Source organism: Pinus tabuliformis, chromosome J (genome assembly GCF_031772625.1).
Source record: "Pinus tabuliformis cultivar Carrire ecotype Pingquan chromosome J, CPIR1, whole genome shotgun sequence".
In the NCBI taxonomy this organism is placed as follows: Eukaryota; Viridiplantae; Streptophyta; class Pinopsida; order Pinales; family Pinaceae; genus Pinus; species Pinus tabuliformis.
In genome coordinates this window covers 633856877-633873148 of record NC_142295.1, presented here as the reverse complement: position 1 = coordinate 633873148, position 16272 = coordinate 633856877, and the positions used below count along the sequence as shown (strand labels likewise).

The window sequence follows — 16272 nt, the reverse complement described above, 5'->3', positions numbered from 1 at the left end:
AGAATGTTAAATCCATCCCTCCTCTAAGTCACCTCCAAGAGTCTAAGTCAACACAAGTTAAACATGTAGTTATGGTCAACTTCCTAAAATTTCGAGCCTGCAGTAGCACAAAATAATTCGACCTATTCACAGAGTTTTTCCCTCGCACGTGAGTTATCCACATCACAAAATTCAGTTCAACAAAGGGAATATTCAACTTGACTTTCTCTCTCCTTTGACTTATGCTCTTTGTTCTTCTTTGCATGGTTCAATGTACTTCGTTGTGTGATTGGATGATCTCCCAAATGAGTCGAATTGACTCATATATAGTTGTCCAGGAGGGTCAAATGGGTGCCACTCTGGAGGGGTAGGCCGACTTATTCCGAGGACCGACTTGACATTTTGTGGACTTATTCTTTTTTTGGTCAAGTAAGAGTGGAACCTTCAATTAAACTAACAAATATTACATATGGTACACATCTTTACAAGTGTAAAGCCCAAAAAAACAGACCCATTGATGATCAACAAACAACAGGGTTGACAGAACCCAAAACCTTCCACAAATGACACAAAAACCGCCTGGGCAATAAACCCAAGTGTTGAAAATGTTGATCTCACTGCAATCCTTCTCATTCAATTCTTGTCGCTCTAACTCCCCAATTATTATTCCTCCGTCTCCACCGTCTATCTAACTTTCAATCGGACGGTTTATAAATTCTCCGATCAACCGTGATCCACCATCGCTCTTACCTTTAATCAGACGGTTGAAAATCGCTCTGATCAACTGAGTTGCATGGTGATCCTGCACCGTAGATCAACACCCACTTAATCTGACGGTCCTCAAGTTATCGCTTTGGAAACTTGTGCAGTACTTACCCGCTTTATGGATCTGATATAGATTAAAACCTTGATCTATAAAGAATTCGGGTCCGCTCTTCAACTTAATCTCCGATCGTGTTGGAACCCAATATCCTTTCGATGTCAAAGACCATCAGATCCTATGGCTTGCGACCCTTCAACTAGCACATTCTTTATCACCTCCTCAACCCCCGTAGTTGACTATGACGTGAGCATTGACTGCAGGATCGACAGTTAGGATTTACTGCGGCACTTCGACCCGACTCCGGTACTTCCACTCTGTCCTACTCCCGCTAGTCTACCTCTTGCCCATTATTCATGATCTAGAAGTACTCAATGTCTTTGGCTGCCTGTCGATGACAATTTTCCCTCAATTTACCAAAGGCTATAGACTCCCAGTCGTACTAGATATAGTTTTCCTTGCATATCACGCCTTCATTCGCCGGACGATCAGCTAACATATTGGCTTCTCTTCGTACATGAACAAAACTAACGGTTCTCAGGGTTCGCAAGTGGGAATGAATACGCTTAAAGACCTGCGAGAGCCTCCAGTGTTTCAACACTTTTCCAAGTGTCGTTCCATTACACATTCTCTTAGCCGCATTAATGACCAACACTGAGACAGCTTCAATGATGGCATTGTGTAAATTTAACTCATTCAGGATTTCCAAGCACTGTTCTAAGGCCATGAGCTCTGCCATGTTATTAGTGGTCGTCCCCAAATGACTAAGGAAAATATCCTTTATACTCCCCTGCTCATCTCTCATAACTCCTCCAAATCCAGCCATCCCTGGGTTGCCCTTAGAGGCCCTGTCTATATTGATTTTCAAAAAAACATGAGGGGGAGGCTGCCAAATATCTTTACGAGTAGTTGTTTTGCTCGCACCCTTAACAGCGCCTAGGGGAACCAGAGAATGTAGACCCAATTGCCTCAAAATGCGTGCCTCCTGGGCCGTAGGGGGGTTCTCAAGAATTGTCCACATTAGGGCTCCTACTGTATCTTTGATCCGTCGTAGAATTTGGATAATGATATTCTGGTTCGAGCTTGTTTTGTTTTTGAAAATCCTGTCGTTGCATTCTTTCCAAACACCCCAAATAATAAAGCCTAGAACCAGAGTCCAAGCTTTGTTGATGATTTCATTACCTGAGAATTCTTTCATCCAATTCTTCAGCATGTTGGTGATGTTGAGTCTGTCCCTGTCAGTTTTCTTGAACATTGAGGCCGCCCAATCCCACAAGGTAGAGGTGAAGGGGCAGAGGTTTAGTAAATGCTCCATCGTTTATTCCTGTAAACCACATAGATGACATTTGGATGGGACAACAAATCCCCTTTTTAGAAGATTCTCCCATGTGAGAATTTTCTTTTGCTGAACCAACCACATAAACAACTTGACTTTCATCCATTGTGAGTTCCTCCAAAGGTCATTCCAAACCTGGTCAGGGTTTGGATAATCAAAACCTAGAACCTTGCATTTGGCTTCTTTAAGGTTAAAGGTGACTTCGGTCTTTCTACCCCATCTCAATTGGTCAGACGAGGTAGACACTAAAATATTCCTCTTCTCCAAGTCAAGAGCAAGGGAATCTAGCTGGGCTTTCAAAGGACTCTCCTCACTATAACCAAGATTCTTCCACATTCTCCATTTAGCATTGTCCCTTACCTGATCCCAGAAGTCACTTACCATGAATAAACCTTTGTTGTCAGTGTCATTTTTGAGCGTGATTAGTTCTTCTCTAAACAAAATTGTTTGTTGTTGCCAGTTATCCTCCCAAAACCGTGCAAGGTTCCCAGCTCTAATCTCCCAGAAACTATGTTGCTGGACAATGGCTCTATTCTCCCAGGCAAGGTTCCAAATGGGGGAGCCCTTGATGAGCCCTAACATTCTGATATGATCCCTCTCTTGCCAATTATTTGCATATTTCTACTTCCAAAGCTTGGCCCAAAGGGTTGTCGATTCCTTGAGCCACCTCCACCAAAGTTTGGCTCCCGATACTCTGCTGAGGATTTCAAGGTCATGAAGCCCCAAACCACCATGGTCCTTAGGTTTGCAGAGCTTGTCCCAAGCTTCCAAAGCCCACTTCTTTTTCTCTTCCCCTTTGCCCCAAAGAAAATCTCGTTGAATACTCATGATTTGTAGTATAACTCCTTTATGAGTAGGAACAGCTGAAAACATGAAAATGGGTATAGCCTACAGGACAGCCTTTGTAAGTGCAAGACGCCCCGCCAAATTGAAAGACCTGCAAGTCCATTCCCTGACTTTATCTTGAAGTTTATTAGTTACCAGCTCTCACACTCCCTTACAGGTTTGTCAGTAAGAGGCATTCCAAGGTACTTGGAAGGTAATTGAGCCCTTTGAAACCCAAGAATTCTAGTGAGGTTCCTCTGAATAGCAATGTCAGTGTTGAAAAAAAAACTTTGATTTGTCAAGGCTTACCTCTGTACCAGCAGCCAATGCAAATTCGTTCAAGATTTGTTTGAAAGCTCTGGCTTCCTTGACCGTAGGAATACCCTACAACATTGTATCATCCACAAATTGTTGATGAGTATAGGCAGCCCTAGCCGGGGTAAGTTCCACACCCTGGATTCTTCCTTAGTTCCACACCCTGGATTCTTCCTTCAGCATTTGCCATTTTGATCGGTCTGCCTAGTCCTTCCATCACGAGAACAAAGAGGAAGGGGGAGAGCGGATCCCCTTGTCTAAGGCCCCTAGAGGGTATAAAGGTTCTAGAAGGAGAGCCATTAAGCATAATGGAGAAACTAGTTGTGGATACAAGGGCCATAACCCATCTTATCCAGTTGTGATCAAAGCCATAAGCTCTTAGCACTTCCCTGATGTACACCCAACTTAGTTTGTCATAAGCTTTCGCTAGGTCCAGTTGCATGATCATACCAGCTTGCTTATTGCTCTTAAGAGAGTGTACTACCTCGTGAGCTTGTATGATGTTGTTGAGAATCTGTCTTCCTTCCACAAAACTAGTTTGCTCCTCTGAGACAAGCGCAAGAAGAAGAGGCTTGAGTCTGTTAGCGATCACTTTGGAAATAATTTTGTACACCACATTACATAAGGCAATAGGTTTGAATCTGTCCGGTGTCATAGCTTTTTCCTGCTTTAGAATCAAAGCTATGAAAGAGGCATTAAGAGCTTTCAAAATAGTTTTGGATCTCCTAAAATCTTCCACAACCTCAAGGATATCTTGTTTGATTGTTTTCCAACAAGCTTTGAAGAAATCCACATTGAACCCATCCAAACCAGGGGCTTTCCCATTTTGCATCTCATTGATAACTTCACTGACCTCCTCTTCAGACAATGGCTTATTAAGATTGTGGTTTTCTTCCCTGGTTACAAACTTAGGAATGAACTTTGTGAATTTGTTAATGAACCGAGATCTGTCAACGAGAGACTCCTATGTTATGCTAAGGAAGTGTTGAACTAGGACAGATTCTATATCGTTGTGAGAGACGAGCTCTTTCCCTTGAGAGTCATTAAGTTTAGAAATTCTGTTGTGAAATCTGTGATCCAAGGTTGATCTATGAAAAAACTTCGTGTTTCTTTCTCCTTCTCTAATCCATTGCACCCTCGATTTTTGTCTCCAGAAAATCTCCTCTTGCATGCACTGATCTTCCCATTCGTTCTGAAGAGAGTTAACCCGAATTTTCCGTTCCTCAGTAAAACCCTCTGTGATGATGATCTGATTCATCTCCTGGAGTTTCTTCTCAACTTCTTTTTTGGCTTTAAAAATATTTCCAAACTCTTGTTTGTTCCAATCTTTAAGCCTAGATTTGATGTGTTTGAGTCTCTGCTGCATCATGAACATTTTACTGCCTTGAACGAGCCTATCTTCTATCCACCATTTATCAATATTGTTGGTGAAATCAAGGTGAGAGAGCCAGATATTTTCAAACCTAAAAGGTTTGTTCCTCGGTGTACCCATAAAATTGGCTTCCAGCTGGACAGGCCAGTGGTCCGAGCCTGCAAAGGAAAGGATTAACGTTGGCATATCAAGGCCTGTGATAAGGAAGTCCTCTAAGACTATGAATCTGTCTAATTTAGAGGCGACTTGAGAAGCCCCTCCCCTCTTATTATTCCAAGTAAAAATGTCATTTACTGTTTCTGTGTCCACCAACCTCATGTTATTCATGAAGTTCTAGAAAGCAAGGTAGTCCCTGCCTAGATTTCTGGTCCCGCCTTTTTTCTCTGTAAGAGATCTGATCATGTTGAAATCCCTTGCTAGAATCCAAGGTATATCAAGATATCTCTCCCTCAGTCCCTCAAGGGAGGTGAGAAGCTTTAGTTTGTCTTCTAGTTTTTGAGGACCATAGACGTTAGTGATCATGTAGATCTCCTTATCCACCAAAGGTTGAATCACCATCGATAGATAATCCTAGAAGCTTCAACATCCAGGATTCCAAGTTTTTGAGGATCCCATAGAGTGAAAATCCCACCCATGGAGTTATCCGCTTTAACATCTAGATATTCATACTTGATTAACCATTTGTTGTGTATTTTTCTGATGTTGTCCATCGAACATTTTGTTTCATGAATAAAAACCATATCTGATTTTTCTTCCTTTATTCTACTCCTAAGGTTTCTTTGTTTCCTTTTGCTTCCTAGACCCTAATGTTCCAGGTTGTAAGCTTCATTAAGATAGGTTTGTAAAGGAGTAGCTGGTAAGATCCCTCATCTTACCTGAGTTAATCATAAGTTTCCTACATTCAGACAACAGCTCATTTTGTTTTTTCCTTCCTCTTTTCCTACCCGGGTTCTAGGAAGAAAGCATTGATCTATCCTCCAACGTTTTCACTCCCCTATTCTCCTCGTTGTCATGGTTTCTTTTGACTCCATAACACTTTGTTTGTGCTCTCCAGAGGAAGAGTTGTTGAACCCTGTCAAACTCCTCTTTTGGCAGAGAGTACCCGTTTGGTGATTCCCTACTCTAGAAACTTTTCAAGATCTAAATTCTCCCTCTCTAGGATCTCCTGCAGTTCATGGTCTTCCGTTCCTGCCTCACTTGGGGCTATCTCGTTGTCTTTGCTGAGCTCCATCATGCTTGGCAAATCATCCATTTGTTTGTTGTTTTATGGTATATCCTCCATATCAGCGTCCCTTTCCTTCTCGGTGGGAATATTCTCCACTCTCTGGTTCATCCCATTGTTTTCAACTTCTTTTTCTAAGATCTTGAAACTATTGTGGTTCAGTGGTCCGTCTTCGATAATTTTCTTTTGGTATTGTTTGTCTCCTTTCCCTTTACCCCCAACCTTAGTAAAACCTTTGGGATCCTTGTCTATAGTGGCTTTTATATTGCTCTCCATCTTGTTCATTGGGCAGTCCCTGTATAAGTGCCCGTGTTCATGGCACTTACGACACCTAAATGGGACGTGTTCATAGTCCACCCCCTGCGCCATTCCTCGTCATACACTTCTAAAATGATTGCATCGAGATGTGCCCCCGATAACTCCATTTCCACACATATCCGAGTGAAGGAAGTGTATTTGTCTCTTAGAGTAACATCTGAGATCTTTATAAAATGCCCTAGTTTGTTGCCAATAGCCTTTAAAGACTCCGGAAGCCAATAATCTAAAGGGAAGGAGTAGAGTCTTATCCATACTGGTACCGAGGTGAAAGTCTCGTTCTCGGACGAAGTTAATTACCCATGGTCTCATGTAGAGGCCCGCAGAAGTGTAGAAATAGGGTCCTACCTCGAACACTCTGTCTTTGTCCTCTAAGCTTGTGAACGCCACCGTAAAGAAGCCCTTGGACCTAATGTGAAGGTCGATTTTCCGGTTTCCAGTTGTTCTTGATCCATGCTTGTAAAGCCTTCTCCGTTGGCCAAATCCCCATAAATTTGCAGATAATAGCATATTGTGCCATGTGTTCTCTATATATCTGCAGTGCTGAGTCACTTAAAACAACTCAGGGAATGGTAGTCAACTTGGGTTTACATGCCCAAGATGTGCTTGGAGGAGCAACTTTCTTACTGCTACTCTCTGTTCTCTTCTCCTTGCTAGCTTCCTCATGCTTCTCTTCCTGTCCTTGAGGTCCAATGGTTCCTAATTTCTCTTTATTCTTATCCTCTGCTACTATCTCCGTTGGTTTCTTGAAGCGATGCGATCCACCTCCCTTGCTTCTGTCTGCAACCATTTCACTGTAGGAGGGAGCCGAACTCCCCCCTTCGCACCTCACCATGGTGACTAGTGACAAAACCCTAGAGCAAAACCCTAGTTCAGATCCCTCATCCCAATACTCACCCGACATTTTGTGGACTTATTAACTCAACATAAAATTCAAAATTATTTTCTTACAAATGTCCATATGGGACATGACTCAAGTACATTTTTCTTTGACTCATAATAAATTCTTTTTTACTCATTTTGACTTTATAAGCATGAAGAACATGCTTTGACCAAAAATAAATATAATAAGTACATCAATGATTATTTTACATTACATTGTGAAGACCGACACTAGCTACAACTTCTATTACTAGAAGATCAATATGGAGTTGGAAGCTAGAAGGAACTTGTGTTTATTACCTTCCATGCTCTCAACCCAAGAGGCTTCGCAGAAATATCTTTTTTTCCAAAAGGCTTTGTGGGGTGCTAATCCTTGCTCTCAAAAGGATTGGCGCTCAGGGGTTTGAGTTTAATTTTTTTACTTATGTGTACCAACTCACTCTTTCGGAGATTCTTGGTCTCATCTTACAAGAAGATTTGTTCAAGATGGACATTAACATGCCAAGTCCCATGTGATGTGATTAAGAGTGGAGTTCTGGCCCTTTGATTCAATAAGATTCTAGTAGACTTTATTCCATTTTGCGCTAGAGAAATGTCCTAGGTCTAATTCTGAATGTTTGGTGGGGTTCATTGGATTCAAAGACTACATCATGTTTTGTTGATGCAAGTATCTTACAAGTCCCACATCTTTGTTTGGTTGGTAACCTATATCAAGGTCTTACCTCCAACACTTCATTAGCCAAGAGTAGTTCTTTTAGATAGACTTTCTTTCTCTTGTCAAAAAGTGGAAATTGTGAAACACATTTCAAGGGATTGATCCTTTGCAAGGTCTTGTTGGGATTAAGTTCAATTGCAATTCCCTAGTATTATTCAATGACATCTTCATTGGATGTTTAATTTGTTAGGGGATTCCAAATCCACGATTCTAGATTCTTTGAATGGTATTTTTCATTGTTTGAGAATTTATGCATTATTTCTTCTTTGGAAACTACTCTGCAAAGATGTATTTGCTAATGAAGTTAGTGCTTTGGCTGCCTTTTGCCAGTGGAGAGAGTTCCATATGCCAAACTGTTAAAATTTGCTGTTTATTTTTATTTCATAGCTGGTGTAGTTTGTTTACAAAAGAGAACGTAAATATCATTCCCTATACCCTTCCTCTTCATTCTTTTCATAGATATAAATATTTTTACGTGTATATAAGTATCTTTGAAAAAAAAAGTCCAACTTCATAGGCACAACTATATCATTTTATCATCTAAAGGACGTTGTTTAATAGGCTTTCTCCCTATTTGGTAGTCTTTTTTTCAAACCTTTTTGATATATTCAGAAAATATCAACCACATCGATGACAACAAGCTATACAGTATGAGCCACTCTTCCAATTTGCCTTAAATTTACATTTCAAGGACATCTGAATAATGAAACAAAAGTTTGTCACCATCTTGGCAGGCTACAGGATATCATATTGCTTGATGACAGGACAATAGTAGTTCACTAGCCAAGAGTAGTTCTTTTAGATAGACTTTCCTTCTCTTGTCAAAAACTGGAAATTGTGAAACACATTTCAAGGGATTGATCCTTCGCAGGGTCTTCTTGGGATTAAGTTCAATTGCAATTCTAGCCAAGCATAGTTCTTTTACTTAGACTTTCCTTCTCGTGTCAAAAAGTGGAAATTGTGGAACACATTTCAAGGGATTGATCCTTTGCAAGGTCTTGTTGGGATTAAGTTCAATTGCAATTCCCTAGTATTATTCAATGACATCTTCATTGGATGTTTGTGTTGTTAGGGGGTTCCAAATCCACGATTCTAGATTCTTTGAATAGTATTTATCATTGTTTAAGAATTTATGCATTATTTCTTCTTTGGAAACTACTATGCAAACATGTATTTGCTAATGATGTTAGTGCTTTGGTTGCCTTTTGTCAATTGAGAGGAGTTAAATATGCCAAATTGTTAAACTTTGTTGTTTATTTTGATTTCATAACTGGTGTAGTTTGTTTAAGAAAGAGAACGTAAATATCATTCTCTATACCCTTCCTCTTCTTTCTTTTCGTAGATATATATATATATATATATCTTTGAAAAAAAAAGGTCCAACTTCATAGGCACAACTATATAATTTTATTGTCTAAAAGCTATTTGACAGTCTTTCTCCCTATTTATAGTCTTTTTTTCAAACCTTTTTGATATATTAAGAAAATATCAACGAGATCCATGACAACAAGCTATACAATATGAGCCACTATTCCATTTTGTCTTAAATTGACATTTTAAGGACATCTAAATAATGAAACAAAAGCTGGTCACCATCTTGGCAAGCTAAAGGATATCATTTTGCTTGATGACAAGACAATAAGGTTATAAATCAGCATACTTAATCTACAAATCATCAAAGAACAAAAAATGCAGTCACGCCACCTAAAAAAATATGACCATACAAATTCGCTTCACCCAATATCTAAAAGGTCCAGTCAGGCACCAAATAGAATTTTGTCAGGTTTAGCCAGTCAAGCACCAAATAGAATGTTAAATCCATCCCTCCTCCAAGTCACCTCCAAGAGTCTAAGTCAACACAAGTCAAACATGTAATTATGGTCAACTCCCTAAAATTTCGAGCCTGCAATAGCACAAAAAAATTTGACTTATTCACAGAGTTTTTCCCTCGCACGTGAGTTATCCACATCACAAAATTGAGTTCAACAAAGGGAATATTCAACTTGACTTTCTCTCTCCTTTGACTTATGCTCCTTGTTCTTCTTCGCATGGTTCAATGTACTTCGTTGTGTGATTGGATGATCTCCCAAATGAGTCAAATTGCCTCTTATATATAGTTGTCCAAGGGGGTCAAATGGGTGGCACTCCAAAGGGCTAGCCCGACTTATTCCAAGGAGGGTCGACTTAGACATTTTGTGGACTTTTTAACTCAACATTAAATTCAAAATTATTTTCTTACAAATGTCCATATGGCACATGACTCAAGTACATTTTTCTTTGACTTGTAATAAATTCTTTTTTACTCATTTTGACTTTATAAGCATGAAGAGCATGCTTTGACCAAAAATAAATATAATAAGTACATCAATGATTATTTTACATTACATTGTGGAGACCGACACTAGCTACAACTTCAATGACTAGAAGATCAATATGGAGTTGGAATTAGAAGGAACTTGTGTTTATTAACTTCCATGCTCTCAACCCAAGAGGCTTCGCGGAAATATCTTTTTTTTCCAAAAGGCTTTGTGGGATGCTAATTCTTGCTCTCAAAAGGATTGGCACTCAAATGGTTTGAGTTTAATTTTTTTACTTATGCATACCAACTCACTATGTTGGAGATTCTTGGTCTCATCTTAGAAGGAGATTTGTTCAAGATGGACATTAACATGCCAAGTCCCATGTGATGTGATTAAGAGTGGAGTTTTGGGCCCTTTTATTCAATAAGATTCTAGTAGACTTTATTCCATTTTGCGCTAGAGAAATGTCCTAGGTCTAATTCTAAATGTTTGGTGGGGTTCATTGGATTCAAAGACTACATCATGTTTTGTTGATGCAAGTATCTTACAAGTCCCACATCTTTGTTTGGTTGGTGACCTATATCAAGGTCTTACCTCCAATGCTTCACTAGCCAAGAGTAGTTCTTTTAGATAGGCCTTCTTTCTCTTGTCAAAAAGTGGAAATTGTGAAACACATTTCAAGGGATTGATCCTTTGCAAGGTCTTGTTGGGATTAAGTTCAATTGCAATTCCCTAGTATTATTCAATGACATCTTCATTGGATGTTTATCTTGTTAGGGGATTCCAAATCCGCGATTCTAGATTCTTTGAATGGTATTTATCATTGTTTGAGAATTTATGCATTATTTCGTCTTTGGAAACTACTCTGCAAACATGTATTTGCTAATGAAGTTCGTGCTTTGGTTGCCTTTTGTCGGTTGAGAGAGGAGTTCCATATGCCAAACTGTTAAACTTTGCTGTTTATTTTTATTTCATAGCTGGTGTAGTTTGCTTAAGAAAGAGAACGTAAATATCATTCCCTATACCCTTCCTCTTCATTCTTTTCGTAGATATAAATATTTTTGTGTATATAAGTATACTTGAAAAAAAAAAAAAACTTCATGTAGGCACAACTATATCATTTTATCATCTAAAGGAAGCTATTTGATAGTCTTTTTTTCAAACCTTTTTGATATATTCAGAAAATATCAACCAGATCCATGACAGCAGGCTATACAGTATGAGCCACTACTCCAATTTGCCTTAAATTGACATTTCAAGGACATCTGAATAATGAAACAAAAGTTTGTCACCATCTTGGCAGGCTACAGGATATCATATTGCTTGATGACAGGACAATAAGATTATAAATCAGCATACTTCATCTACAAATCATCCAAGCACAAAAAGTGCAGTCACACTACCTCAAAAAATATGACCATACAAATTCGCTTCATCCAAAACCTAAAAGAACAGTCAGGCACCAAATAGAATGTTGTCAGTTGTAACTGACCTTATATTTTTCCTGAAATTATGGTCAAACCCAGCCATGTAGTCACTGTGAAAAATGATGTAGCTATAACTAGAGTCCCCAACTTCGGAAAAGCAGTTGTGTTAGAACAACAATTTCTGCTTTAGACAGAATGAATACTATTGTATTTTCACTGAGAATCTAGTAGTTCGTAGTGTAAATGATGTTTTCAACTCTCTCCATCGAGGCGATTCATTCGGAAAAACAAGTAAATATTGCACCATTATGCAAAAACATAGCTGTAAAAGTAAAAAGCTACCATCGAACATGGTTAGGTATTGATGTAAGAAAAGAAGAAATGGTTGAATATATGTACTCGATTTGTCCTAGACATTAAGGTTTGCATGCCATTAATAAAGATGATGCTGGAAACAAGTGAGATGTAATGGGGGATGCAACTGATTGGGAACTCGCTGTCGTTGATGATGAACCAATTTCTATGCGCTCAAGAATCCAAGAGAGAAGATTCAAGCCAAAACGAACTACTTCATGATATTAGTCAGCAATCTTAAACAGATTTCTATAATCATACCAACGTGCATGAATGCTGAATTATATCTTTCAGATAACTCATTTTCATGATACTTTGTTTCACACATTTATATCTCTATGTAAGCATGTTCCATTTTGAAGGTGCTTTACACTTTGGACAGTAAGTATAGTACACTTAATTGAACTCATTATAAATGTGTGGATTTGTCTCTGGGTGCACGAATTTGCAGAAAGGGTTGAAATTATAATGCAAAGTAGCTGTTGACCGTCACTCAACGTTCTCAACTATGCTTACTGCTACAGTTGAAGTCATGACCAAATCATTGCAAGTCTCAACCAGCTAGCTTGCACACATGTGAAATTATTATGTTGAATGGAAATTCTTTCTATTTTTGACAAATATGTGTAACTCTACATGCATTATTTAACATAAAATATGCACACCGAGCAGTAATGGCGAAGTTCATGAAATATAGAGATATAAGACAAGTGTTGATTTCACAATGCTTCATAGCAAGAGTTGAAATACAACATATAATGGAATCGAAATCTTCCAAGGAAAACAATAAAAATTATACTAAAGGTGTTTAATAATACACAGAAACATAAAACTTGAGTAGAAAGTTGAAAGAGTTGATTAGAACATTTTTTATAATATTCTTCCTGGCTGTCATCTAAAATTTCACAGCCAACATATATTGTTGCCAACTGATTTGTTTCACCCCAACCAATAACTCACGAGGCATCACCTAAAACATCTCTGAAAACTCTTCCAGCCACTCCTAATTTCAAAATTCTGCCAGTGATTTCTATATGAACCACGCTTTCTTTGATGGGTCTTCTTAGCCTCGTATATTCTCCTTTCGTTTAACATGATGAAAACGAAATTCGAGCATGCTTGTTACTCTGGATGTATGTGTACAGTCTTGAAAATAATTTAAAAGAATATTTTACTTGTCAAATCCTGGCATATCTAGATGTTTATTCTAAAGTACAAAATGTTTGATGCGTACAGAGGATTTTCTAATATCTTCCCGAGATGAACATTGGACACTGGGGCCTTCTAAAATAGCACTTGCATAGAATGTTTATTCTAGAGTACTTAACTACAGTTCAGCATATCAACATGATTGAGCACATACACAATTTGTTTACCAAAAGCATACAACAAATATTTCAACTATTTAGTTTATATGTGAACAAAGGAATTGGCAATGGTAGGACTTGCCCATTATTGCAGAAGAACCTAAAATGATGCCAGAACTTCAAAATAAATGATAATGCAGAAGAATCCCAGCAATGGAAGAAGGAAATCCATTTAGAATAGGTACACATTCACCCATCCAAATAGAACTGCATTTGGAGCAAAAGAGAATCTCCAAATGAAGCAATGGGAAAACAAGATAAAAAGCTATATATCAATGAGAACAAATTGAGCATTTGACGCAAGAAAAACCAATCTAATGGCAGAAGCATCTGGAAATGGACTACTGTCACAATGTTGAATCAGGATCTTCTTTCAGTGAGCACCAGCTGTTCGCCTGAAAGCAGAAAAGAAACCACCTGATGATTTATCCTTCCTCCGCTCATTCTCCCCCTCATCTCCTGCCTGCAGAAACATAAACGATAATGAAGCACCTTACAAATTAATAGCAATTTCGTGTCAACAGTCTACATGTCCTTACCTCTTTGAGAGTTTGCTGTAGAATCTCTGTCACTTCAGAAAAATCTGGCCTCAGCGTCGGGTCTTGCTGCCAGCACCTTTCTAATAAGTCTGCAAGTCTGGGATGCGTATGCTTAGGTATGGTAGGCCGCAAACCCTGGGGTCCAATAACAAATTTGATAGGATGTTGTAAAGATTGTGTACAATATACTTCCACAAAATACAGAGACATCCAAATCAACTTGCCATAAAAAAGACAATTTTTCCCTCTATCTCACATTAATAGTTGATTTCATGAAGGCTAGTAGCTCTATTGCTCTATCAAATTTAAAAGCACATTAATCGTTAATTTGAGAGAACGTAAACATTAGTCTCAGACTACCACATTCATCAAGATATCTAGGGGAATACACAGGAAATCTTGGCAATGTGAGATTTAGGCATACCAAAAGAGAAAATGTTACACATCTAAAATACATATCTGAAAGCAGAAATAAGATATGAGATAAGGCTATGAAACATATCTGATACTGAAGTGTCCTCAAACACAATTTACACATAATTGTAATGACGAGGAAAACAACAATTATATCATTGATTTGAGGACTCAGGATAGAATACACTCACAAGAGCAGAGAGAATCTAAACACAATATGTACAACATATCACATAATAACAACTATTCTATACAATAATGATAGGACAAAGATAAATCACAGCCTAGAAGTATTTTTAGGATCATCACGGCTAACAAAACCTCCCATCATGATGCCCGTGATAATGCCAAATTGATAGAGAAAAAAGTCCCTAGTCAGCAAAGAACATCCCTTCAATCCCCGGAAAAGCCAACTAGATATGTTCTGCCAGAACAGCACAATGGAGATAACCATCATAAACCAGAAAACTTTCCCTAGAGGTTTGGTATAGATATCTGAAATCTGATCTTTGGCTGGATGATACTATTGGGTGGATGACACCCTTTATGATAAGGTCACAACGTAATGCTATTTGGTGGAGGAAGCCTTTTATGATAACGTCATGATATAATGCTATTTGATGTTGACATGCTTTGTCTTGGAATAGAATATTATCAAATTTCATTGTTGGTAGCCTATCAATCAATATCAAAAATCTCACATGAACCTTCCAATGCTGAAATATATTCTGCTTCTACTGAAGAATTTGCAACTGTACCTTTCTTTTTACAACTCCATGACACTAATGTTGACCCATATGCATTATATTACCTCAAGTGGATGCCCTATCATCAATATTACTTGCAAAATTTGCATCTTAATATCCAATAAGTACAAAATTGTTGTTTTTAATACTGAAGTCCATAATATTATGTACATTTGATGTATCTAACCACCCTCTTTGCTGCATTCCAGTGGCTTTCACCTTCACTCTTGCATAAATCTTGAAAGTATATTAATTGCATATGACAAATTGGGACTAGTATTTGTCAAATAAATCAAGAATCCAAACAACTGTCTATCTAGCACCATTTACTTATTCCCGCTCTTCAAATTTTGATAGTTTTAAATTTTGTTTCATTCGGGTAATTAAAGAGTTGCAATCTGCCATGCCAAATTCCTTCAATAGCTCAAATTTATACTTGCATTGACTAAAAAAAATATTACTAGGTTGCGAAAATAATTTCACCTTAAGGAATGAGTGAAGTAATTCCCAAATTGGTTATTTTAAATCCAATTTCTAGTTCATGTTTAACATGTGCAATATGATGATCATTATTCCTAGTAATAATCAAGTCATCAACCTAAATCACAAAAATTACCAAGTGTTTACCCTATAGATGAATATATAAAGCATCACTAGATTCACTTTTGTGCAGATCTTCATCCATCTTTGCATACCAAGCTCAAGGAGCTTGTTTTAGTCCATATAATGCCTTAACCACTTTGCAAACATTTCTTTCAAATTCAAATCCTGGAGGTCAGGTCATATGGACATCTTCTTGTAAGTCACCGACTCACTGTTGAGGAATGCGAGTTTGACATCCAACAGATGCAACTTCCATCCATTTTGAGCAACTAAAGCAACAGTCATCTTATAGTGTTCCATTTTGCTATATGTGCAAAAATTTCTTCATAATCAATCCTTCTTGTTGAGCAAAACCCTTAACCACAAGTATTTCTTTATATTTATCAATAATTCCATCTAATTTGTACTTAATTCTCTCTACCGATTTTCATTCAATGGGTTTCACATTTGGAGGGCAGTCAACAAGTTTCCAAATGCGACTGTAAAGTACTGATTCATATTCATCAAGCATATATTTTTGTCATTCCTAATGTTCCAATGCCTCTACAAAAGTGAAAGGTTTAGTAAAAGTACCCATTAACACAAAATACTCTTGCACTCTCCAACTGTTCTTCTTTTTCTCGTTTTGTTCAACTGATCTTACTTCCTTCAGAAGTTAAGTGGCCACTCAGGCATTATGTGCTCATTTTGAGTTAAGATAGTTCTTCTAAACTCACTTGTGAAGAAGAATAATTCTCTGAA

The 16272-nt window shown here is 38.0% G+C and overlaps 1 protein-coding gene across 1 annotated transcript in view; it reads right to left on the bottom strand.

Moving 5' to 3' along the window:
* Window positions 1-13202: 13202 nt before the first annotated feature.
* The window catches only part of LOC149228537 (serine/threonine-protein kinase STY46-like), a 452429-nt gene continuing 449359 nt past the window's right edge, over window positions 13203-16272 (bottom strand). The window contains exons 24-25 of the mRNA XM_089380800.1: window positions 13769-13903; window positions 13203-13692 (exon numbers count right to left, since the gene is read on the bottom strand). Of these exons, the coding sequence (XP_089236926.1) occupies window positions 13603-13692; window positions 13769-13903 (225 nt within the window). The 3' untranslated portion in view covers window positions 13203-13602. The remainder of the gene's footprint in view (window positions 13693-13768; window positions 13904-16272) is intronic.